Source organism: Hibiscus syriacus, unplaced genomic scaffold (assembly GCF_006381635.1).
Source record: "Hibiscus syriacus cultivar Baekdansim isolate YM2019G1 unplaced genomic scaffold, ASM638163v2 tig00112498_pilon, whole genome shotgun sequence".
Lineage (NCBI taxonomy): Eukaryota > Viridiplantae > Streptophyta > Magnoliopsida > Malvales > Malvaceae > Hibiscus > Hibiscus syriacus.
The window spans coordinates 478,292-489,150 of NW_024063347.1; the positions used below are offsets into that span (position 1 = coordinate 478,292).

Here is a 10,859-nt window from a genome sequence, read left to right on the forward strand (position 1 = left end):
ATAATTTTATTATAAATCCATACGCTATCAACACGTTAATATAATTCAAAATTAATGTTTTATAATTAGTTTAAAAGCATTTTTGTTGATAATTAGAGGAGTTGGTTTTGTATTAGGTTGAGGGGAGAGAGCGTTTTGGCAGTTTGTTTGTGAAACTAAAGAAAAGGGAGAGATGGAGCATACCCGCACATGGGGCGTGGCAGTTGATCAGATATAAAATTCATATAATGATGAATAAGAAAATTGTTGCTTTTAAAGGGAACTGCATTTTTAAAATGATTTAAGAAACAAAAAACTTCAGTCCCCTCTACCACTGGATTTAGAAAGAAAAAAAAATTAAGATTTAAAATATTTTTGAAAGCAGAAATAATGTTAAATTTTAAATTTTAAATTTTTTAAATAATTTAAGGTAATTACGATATAATATTTATTTAGAATTTTTCTTAATTATTAGCAACATGTATATACTATTAATATTTCTCGATGAATTTTAGATCACAAATTCAAGAGGTGATAATACTGTCTTCAACCCCACCAAAATCATTATAATTTGAATAGTAAAAACTTCATATGTACTTCTTTTCATCCACCCTACATATCCCTCCGATCTTAAAAAATAGGTTTTATATGCATTTTGAGGCAATTAGCAAGTTTATTTAATAATGTTTGTTACATGAGTTTTAGTATTTAATTTATTTGACTCTTGTATATCAAAATTGGGAAAAACATTAAAATATATATTCTCCTTAGATACCAATCTTGTTCAAGTCTTTTGATTACAAATCTAAAATAATAATAATAATAAAAAGTTCCCCACGTACCCTTTGTCTTTGAATTACTAGTTATAATTATCACATGATATCATTTACAGTGTTCAATGTATCAAAATCAAACAAATCGCCACATCTATCTTCTCTATTTCAAATACTTATTTTGTATGATCATTAATTTGGTCTTTACTTGTTTTGATATTATGTTGCAGAATTATTGAGTTTATTTTTTAAAAAATTATTAAGTTTAGATAATTTATTGATCGTCCAATGTAAAATACATGTTGGAAATTTAATTACTTGGTCAACAGCAGACAGCGTACTTTTCCCTTTTATAAAACATAAAATAATTTCAGTGATTGAAAATTTCTTATAATATACGATTTTGATCAATTTTTTTTCGATTTGCCAAAATGACCAACAAAATCGCAATGCGATCTCTAAATCACAACGCGATCTCCAGTATCGCAAATCAGTTTCCAGATTCGCAACGCGATTTTGACTATCGCATTGCGATTTTCCAAATTCGCGTTACGATTTTAGAAAATCGCAATGCGAATATGTAAATCGCAACGCGATTCTGACTATCGCAACGTGATAATACATAATCACAACGCGATTCTGACTGTCGCAACGCTGAATTTTAAATTCGCAACAGGTTTTAGTTTCGCAACACAAATGTTTTGAGTATATAACTACGCAGCAGCAACAACTCATAACCTAAATCCCTAGATCGCAACTCATTCCATCTCCATCTATCACTCTCTCTGGCGACATTCGTTCCTATATCTAACATCCTTCCCCATCAAGCAACAGGTTTTAGTTTCGCAGCTCGTTTGTTTAGTAAATTAATTTACAATAATGAAATCATATAATGTTTATCATGTTTGGATAGATTTGTGTTTTGGAGGGTCATGGGAGAATGTTCATGGTGTTTTACAAAATATGTCTTTACCCATGAATCTTCAACTAAAACTATCATTAAAAAAGTTAACTTATGAAACTCTAATATTACGTGTTGCAAATAAATTGAATTTAGAGCCCTTAAGTAGATTTAGGCTATCTTATCAGAGAAAAGGTAAAGTTTATTTGTTAACCGACAATGAAGATGTTGAACGATTCATTGCTTACATTAGTGTTTCGCAAGATGATGTTACATTGTATGTTGTTGAACCTAGAAGTAGTGAAGTTGGGTCAGTAGCGGGTAGTAATAAACTAAGTTTTTCAACCCCAGTTTATGGTGCTCAAAATTTAATGGTTCCACCACAATTTCATCACCAAGCAAATTTTGTTTCACCACATTTCCAATACCAAACACAATCTCAAAACCCACAACCTTTCCCTAAACCAAATCCCAATCAACTTTCAACACCAAATTTCGGTTTTCGTATTGACCAGTTAGACGATGATGAGCCAACAGAAAAAATTGTGAGTACTAGTCAGTATTCGAAATTTGATCTTGGTCAATACCCGGACTTTGATCTTGGTCAATACCCGGACTTTGATCTTGGTCAATACTCAGATTTTAATGATATTTCAGAAGAAGAAACAGACCATGCGTGTAATGATTTTGATATTGGTCAATATCCGAATTTTGATGATGAAACAGCTGCTGCTGAGGAAGATGTTGTTGATGATAATGAGGAGGAAGTTACGACTATGAATGAACATGTTGAACATCCATTCTGTAATTCATATAACCCTGAAGAAGAAAAAGAAGAAGAAGAAATCCCCGAAGAAAAGTCCCCAAAGAAAATACCACGGGAGTATAACTGGAATATGCCAGAATTACTTCAGATACCGGAATAAGAGTTGGTAAAGATAGCAGTTGATTGTTACACAAAAATTATTCATATCAAGAAAAATGATTGTTTTGATACAAAGGAAGACTTGAAGATAGCTTTGTATACGAAATGTGTGGAAGATGGCTATCAACTAAAAGTTAACAAATCAAGCAAAGATCGTTTCGAAACAAGGTGTATGATTGATAAAAACTGTACGTGTCGTATGATTGCAAAGAGGATAAAAGATTGCGAAATGTTTCAAGTTAGGACTTTTATTGATAAACATACATGTTCAATAACCTAAGTTTTTTCTCACCATAGGCATACAAACAAAAAGATGTTGGGTGGTTTTCTGGCTGAGTTAATGTTTTTGAATGGCAGGGTATATCAGGGACATGAAATTATGACTGACATGAATGCTCGGTTCAAGATTAGTATCTCATATTCTCAAGCTTGGAGAGCCAAATGTTATGCCTTGGAATTGTTGAGGGGGTCGCCAGAAGCATCGTTTGCCCAACTGTCGGCTTATTGTCACAATTTAAAGCTGAAAAATCCTGGGTCGGTAACTCATATCAAAACAGATAGAGATGGACGCTTTGAGTTGTTGTTTATCGCCATTGGTGCTGCGGTTAGTAAATCAATATAATTTTGTTGACTCATTTTTGTTAGTTACATGTATTTCACATTTAAATGATTATATTTCTTCTGTATATGATTTTGTAAATTCGTTCGTTTATTACTTGCATGCGTCCAATTATTATAGTTGATGGAGCACATTTAAAAGGTCGATACCTTGGAGTAAACTTATTAGCAGTAGCCATGGATGCTAACAATGGGATACTGCCAATAGCTTACGGGGTTGGCAAATATGAAACCTCTGATTCATGGACATGGTTTATAGGGCATCTTAGGGATTACATAGGTCCTATTAACAATCTGACAATCATATCCGATAGGGCAAACTCAATTGACAACGCTGTTAGAAGGTGTTTCCCAAATATTTTTTATGGACTTTGTGGTGTTCATTTGTATAGAAATCTAAAATCAAGGTCTACTGGTATAAAAAATCACAAATGGACATACTGGAAGACTGTAAAAGCTTATCGGGAAGTGGATTTTAATAAGCATATAAATTGTTTAAGACGTGTTTTGCCTCAGTGTGCTCAAACACTAGAAGATGTCGGGTTTGAAAGATGGTCAAGAGTACATCAACTTGGAGAAAGATATGGTTTCATAACGTCTAATAGTGCAGAATCTATCAACGCTCTAAGTCGTCATTCCCGGAAATTACCCATTACTATGTTAATGGAGTTTTTTCGAGCCTCTATTCAACAGTGGTACTACAAGAAAAGAAACTACGCAGGTATTATTTCTTTAAATTCGTAACTTATCATATATTTTACTAAGTATTATTTATTTAAATTTACAGGAACATTGGAACATCGTGTTACACCATGGACTGAAAAAAAGACGGATTTTATTCCTTAAGGTCAATTGAGCCGAAAAAAAGTTCTACAAAAACAATAAACATACCAAGTTAGATATACCAAAAATTACACTGTGAAGATATACAAAAAACAATAATAAACATAAAGAGTAGTAATAGTTTATTCTTCAAACTTAAATTTGCAACACTGTGAATTTCGTATTTGTCTCTGTTTTTTTGTTGAAGTAATGCAATTCATTCAAGTTTTAATTTGCAGAAGAATAATAGTTTCTGAAACTCAAAATCACAACACTAAAATGAAAATTGCAACACGAAAATGACTATCGCAACGCGAAACTAAAATCGCGTTGCGATTTTGTCGTTGCGATTTTCATTTCGCGTTGCGATCATCGGTTTCAAATAGTTTAGCAGTATTGGAAGCAATCGAATGAATTTAATAAGCAATCTAAGTGAAATGATTAATCTATTATTGAAATTACCAGTAAACTTATCATCAATTTTAATATGAAAAACCTAATAATAATGCAAAATTTTCAAAATAAAAATAATTAAAAAATAACCCTCGGTGGTTGATTTGGTTGATTTTTCATTTCTGATCGTGAATGATTGTGAGGGTGGCTCTAAGAGATGGAGATAGACGGATTTCGCCGGAGATGGGGACGGATTTCGTCGGAGATGGGGACGGATGTCGCCGTAGAGAGTGAGAGATGGAGATGAGGCTGAGTTGTGATTTGGGGTTTTAGATTAAGAGTTGCGATTACGGGATATATTAATATTCGTGTTTGGAATTTGAAAATAAAATACGTGTTGCGATACTAATGGCGCTTTCAAAATCACATTGCGATTTTGTATTATCGCAACGCGATAGTCAGAATCGCGTTACGATTTACATATTCGCATTGCGATTTTCTAAAATCGCAACGCGATAGTCAAAATCGCGTTGCGAATCTGGAAACTGATTTACGATACTGGAGATCGCGTTGCGATTTAGAGATCGCATTACGATTTTGTTGATCATTTTGACAAATCAAAATAAAGTTTATCAAAATCGTATATTATAAGAAATTTTCGGTCACCGAAATTATTTTCTCTTTATAAAAACCTCGTCTCTCCCAAACTATCAACCCCCTCCTCCAAAGCTTCTATTTTTATCATCGCTAAGCTCTCAACTCTGGAGCCAAAGACTTCCTCTTCCGTTTTGAATTGATAGTTTCTCAGGAAAATGTCGGCGGGAATTGGCAAATGTAGCAAAATCAGCGGCATCGTGATGCTCCGGCAAATGCTGCGGCGGTGGAGGAACAAGGCTCGCATGTTGGCCAGCCGCATCCCATCCGACGTGCCAGAGGGACACGTGGCGGTATGCGTAGGGACAAGTCGCAGGAGATTCGTGGTGTGGGTGGCGTACCTGAACCATCCCGTGTTTAAGAAATTCCTTATCGAAGCCGAGGAAGAGTACGGGTTTAGTAACGAAGGCCCATTGACGATCCCCTGCGACGAGTCCGTTTTCGAGGAGGTCATCCGGTTCATTTCCCGTTCGGATTCGGGTCACTTCGGTAGATTCGTGGAAGACTTCAAAGAGAAGTGCCACTCGGGAATCAAGAGTAATTTGTGTATGGAATCTCGACCGTTACTTCATGGGTTTTACGAGAAAACATTCTGATAATATCAGAAAGAGAAGGAAAAGTCTTTGATTCTTAATCGACGAATTTCGACTCAGTTCCATGTTACCTCAAGCGAACAACTGATTATTGAACACTGTTGAAGCACGAAAACAATGAGTAACGAGTTTTCACTTACCTTAGTGACAAAGGTAAGTTGGCGGGGTTATACTTTTTTGTCCTTTCTTCTCCAAAATCATTTGTAATTGGTTAAATCCGGGGCTAAAATGAGCTGAGCCAATGTATGATGCCCAAGTAGAATGCTGAGTTCATGGAGATGGCTGAGAAGGTGAAAAAAATGCCGAGTCATCCCAAGTTCATTTACAAATCATTCACTGTTGTAAAATCTGAGATATATTGAATGATTAAGGATATATTTTAGAAAATATTATAGTCTAGAATATCATATAATTCAGTTAATTATTTTATGAAAACATAATATAACCAACATGTGTATATATATATATATATACATGTAGTGTTGTATATTGTCTGGATCACTAGTGTTGTAATAAAGAATTACATAGTGTGTTTTGAATAATTGTGCATGTGTGGCGTTGTAATAGCGCAAAATTTATGAAAATTGATGGGCGTTTGATTTGATAATATTAATGAACCTTGATTTATTTGCAACCCATGATTTTAAAAAATGCAGTCTGACCGGGAAAGAGTTACTATTTTTATTCCAAAACCGGCCGTTCTTGTGGCTCACTGTTACAAGCGGGTATTTGGTTGGAAACAAATGGGTCAACTGCTCTGAACCGGTAGAATTTTCCACGATTGGCTCCACTCCCAAGTCAAGTCACACACTGACCAGATACAAAGTGCCTTGCGTTACCTATTATGATGGTTCGGAATGACAAAGATCAAATCAGCTCTATTTAAAGTATACGTCAATTTATAATTAATAAATAAAGGTTAATATTATATAAACTCAAAGAAATGAAGATTATCTGGCTAAGCAAATGGATGCCCTATTCAATGTCCTAAAAGAACCTTATAAAAATAGGAAACGGAAGGGGAAATGTACAAGAACCAAACATAGTGGAGCATTATCATAATCACTACTTTCTTGGTCTTGGGGAGAAAAAGCAAGTTTTTTCAACCGAATCGAACTAATAATAATTTCATAAAGATGCTGTCTTTTTCACATTGGCATCAAATAGCAGGCTTACATAAACTTGGGTCACGATGGGTTTATCATCATTTTAACTGTCCGAACAGTAAAAGCAATGATAAATAACAAGTTTTTTCCAGTCAAATCACTAATTTGGCTCAAAAGGAATCAGAGATGGACTGAAGGGGAGCGGGTGGGAACGGTTGTTCCTCTAATTTTTTTTTTATAGATATTTTATTTGTATTTTTGATTGAAAATATGTTTTCACCCATTAGAATTATATAAATTCCTCCGTCCGTCATGAAAGGGATTCTTATTTGAACTCAACTCCGGACAAACAATCGCGAGACTTTAGCAGATTATTTTCCTCAAATCTTGGGGCATGCAATGTCTAAAATCTCAAAAATAAATAATTATATCTATTGGATGTAATGTTTTAATTATAACCACCCGAATCAGCGAGATTAAGCTGATTTCAATTAGCGGCTTTATCAATGTGATTATAGAATATATTATACATAGTATTGTCTTAATCACAGTACGCGTTGCACTAATCACGTACGTTTTGTCCTTGAAGTAAACGACAAGTGCACGCTTAGAGAATCAATTAAGATCCAACACTTGAATTTTACTACAAGATCTAGTGAAGGAATTGTCTTTTCATGGGACATATTACGTAAGAAAATTATCCTACAGAAATTACCAGATAAATACGACAGGCGACACACATTTTATTCTATTAAAAAGAAAAAAGCCTTAACTTTTACTAAAGAACTAAACAGCCAAAGGAGACAAGATTAGACATGTATGAATAAACAATGAAAAAGAAAATATATAGAAAATACAAGGAAGCATACAGAACTTGGTAAAAAAATCCAGCAACTGTAATTTATTACTTAAAAGATTTGAATCTAACCCTTTAATTTTTAGGGTAAAGCAGACCCGAAAGATCACAGCATAATTCGCGGCCAATCATATATTCTATTATTTGTCATTTTTGATGAATTTGATTGGTGGTGGTCCCTTGCTTTAAGGAAAATATATGGATTTTATATTTTATGATGTTTTTTACAATACTTAATCCATGTACTAAATAAGTAAAAGATGAAACAATAAGACAGTGAAACTGTTTTAACTGTTTTCTTGTCTGCATAAAATAATATGGTTTTTACAGTGTTTAATGGCAGAATCGTACTTAACAGTGTTTCAAAAGTAATAATAATTTCTCAATTAAATTGATGTATGCTTAAGTCAATAATTAAGCATTCATTAACTTAAAAAAATACGGGTTTTGAAACTGTTTTCTTAACAGTGCTGTTTCAGAATCTGCATTTGAGTTGATGATTTTGGTTAAAATCTCAACTGAAAACTGATTAGGTGAATAAGATAACGTAAGATGAGGAACTGCTTTTGTTTCTGTAATGTTGTCCACTGGTCTTGCCTAAGCCATCAGCCATGTTCTTCAATCAGAAAGCATATAGAAATTTAAAAATTTTGAGAGCACGAACACTCCCACCTAGATCCATCCCAGAACACAGTTTTATCATCTTATGGTCAAAGATTAAATCAAATTTAAATATGCCCAAGAATACTGTATCCAAACTCTCCATTAACCTTAGAACATTAACAACTTTATCAATCAATTTTGATTCTATAAGGGTTAAATTACTGTTTTGGTCCTTTTATATGCTAAACTTTGCGATTTCACCCTTGTGTTTCTATTTGGTGTAATTTGATCTCATACTTCAATAATGTTATTAGTATAATTAACAGAACTAACAATTTGGATTAACAAATAACATCGTAATCATGTTAAATTAAAATGTAAAGATGATATTATATTGCTGTGTTTTTATAGATTTGGGGGAAGTTGGTCTGCAATCTGAGCCTTCCAATTCGTTGGTCATCCCTATGACTTGACTGTAGCCACTGTTGGTCATCTTCTCCAACATATACGTGATTTCTTCGTTGTGGGTCCCCATCACATGGCATCCTAGATGCGATGTTGATAGATCAATGTGGTCTAAACATTTTTGAGTTTCAATGGAATTAAAATAAATTAGATAGTACGATAACTGGACGATGATTGGGTTAAAAGGTAGAAGAAAATACAAGTATGTTATTTGGATTCAGATATAAAAATGTTTCAAAACTAATTATTCTCTTAAAAGAATATTAAAGAACAATGCTTTCAGTTGACAGATGTATAAAACACAAGGAAAGTGTTTGTCTTTTAGAAGTTTTAGATAAACCAGAAACAAGATCAAACAAGGTTACTACTGAAAGCAACGATTCCATTGTGTCTTCAACCTTGTTCCTTTCTTAAATGGATTCTTTTTGTTTTGATGAGTTTTACCTTCTGTCTCTGGCAAAACATCCCATGATTCCAATGAGTTGGCTGTTAGAACTTAGACATCGCTTCCAACGGCTTTAACTGTTGAGTTAACCAGAAACAGGCGTGTGTACGTACCCAGAAAATAAAAATAAAAAAGACCTGAAAGCTAAGAGACAATACAGGCAGAAGAAGCGGGGAGCGTGCAAGAGACAGATAATGCAGAGCAAAAGGAAATAAAAACAAAGGAGAGCCAATAGGCAACCCCAAAATTCTTGACATTAGTTCTCTCACAGGCTACATCGGTGTTGACTTACAAACCTATATCCCAGACATAAAATAATTAATATTCCTGGGTTTTTGGGGTCAGAGAAAAATCTAAGAGAAGCAATGAAGCAGCTTCACCTTAATCGTCTTCTCCATTAACCAGCCTTATAGTTATATCCTTCAACAATGGTAGCTTTTCTCAGTTCGTGTTTTACATCTGAGCATCGATGTTAGAGAGCGGAAAACAACTTCTTCACAAGGAATGGTGAGGCCCTTGTCGTGATCGAAACCAAACTCTTCTTCAGCTTGATGGAGCAAGGTCTGGAACTCGGGTCGGGTCAAGAAAGAGATGGGAACGATGTATCTGCTCCTGTTTTCGCCGACATATACAACGAAATGGCCTTTGGGGACATCAACGGGGAGTCCTTGTTCATCGTAGCTTTGTTTCTTTCCTAAGCTGGAGCATCTTTTCAGGATTTGCTTGATCACTGCTGCTTGAGGCAATTTGTTTGGTTTCCTGATAGCCATTTTGCTTTTCCTTTGGAGGCTGTACTGAACTTGGTGGGGATTAAATGAGCAAAGACAGAATAGTTTAGAGGAGAATGAAGAGTGGAGGGGAGGTGTAGTGTATATATGGTGTGCGTGCTAGAAAGAGAGAAACCAAGGCATATGGGGTTGTGGGGACAGAATAACAGACCATGGGTGTTTTTGGGGTATGTGAGAGCTCATAGGACATGCCTGGAGGAAACCCCCCATTGTTGCCCTCCCATAGGACATCATGTCCCTCCCTTCTCCATCTCGCAAACGCGTTTTTAATCGTATCATGTCGGTAAAATCGTCGAACAACGGATATTATCGCAATGAATTATGATGCATATTTAGAATAAAGTAAATTGGGAACTTCAAAAATAACATCCCAGCTTCACCCATGATGCTACTGTACTTTAGTCCTTGACTTGACACTTCTATCGTCTATGTTTCTATTCTTACACCTTCACTTTTCAAGACTTTCCTGAATTGATATATATTACCCTTTTTTATGGAACTCTGTTTGTTAAGGGTAATAGGGATTTCTTATTGAGACGTTCTCTATTATTGGCGTTTTTATTTTGTTCTTGGTACATGTTCTTGTGTTGGTGTTCCTTTAGTTGTTCTGCGGCCAGACTTTGTATGCCCTTCGGATGTGGTTTTTCATAGACCTTCGTTTGTATAAAAAAAATAACATTATATGACTTAAAAAAATAATTGAGCGATGAAAATGAAAACACAAAAATAAGTGGGGTACCAATTAAAAAGTTTACCCTAAATTTTATTATATTTTCTCCCACGGTCCTTTATGAAGTAAACACATATATTGAACTCCCCCCCCCCCTCTTTTATCTTTCCAAATTTTCACTCCGCAGGACATTATCCAAATGAAGATAATGAAAGGCGCCATGAGCAAATAAAGGGAAGCAATGGCTTGCGAACCATCAAAACTTAAT

At 34.7% G+C, this 10,859-nt stretch overlaps 2 protein-coding genes across 2 annotated transcripts; one reads left to right on the forward strand and one right to left on the reverse strand.

Annotated features, from left to right (window-relative positions):
• The first annotated feature begins 5,109 nt into the window (after window positions 1-5,109).
• Window positions 5,110-5,731, forward strand: LOC120180524 (auxin-responsive protein SAUR50-like). The gene has a single exon (XM_039185838.1). It carries the CDS (start codon window positions 5,224-5,226, stop codon window positions 5,659-5,661), a length of 438 nt encoding a protein of 145 aa, XP_039041769.1. The 5' UTR covers window positions 5,110-5,223; the 3' UTR covers window positions 5,662-5,731.
• A 3,674-nt stretch (window positions 5,732-9,405) lies between these two features.
• On the reverse strand, window positions 9,406-9,945 carry LOC120180481 (auxin-responsive protein SAUR50-like). Its single transcript, XM_039185795.1, has one exon. It carries the CDS (start codon window positions 9,901-9,903, stop codon window positions 9,556-9,558), a length of 348 nt encoding a protein of 115 aa, XP_039041726.1. The 5' UTR covers window positions 9,904-9,945; the 3' UTR covers window positions 9,406-9,555.
• Between the last annotated feature and the right edge of the window lie 914 nt (window positions 9,946-10,859).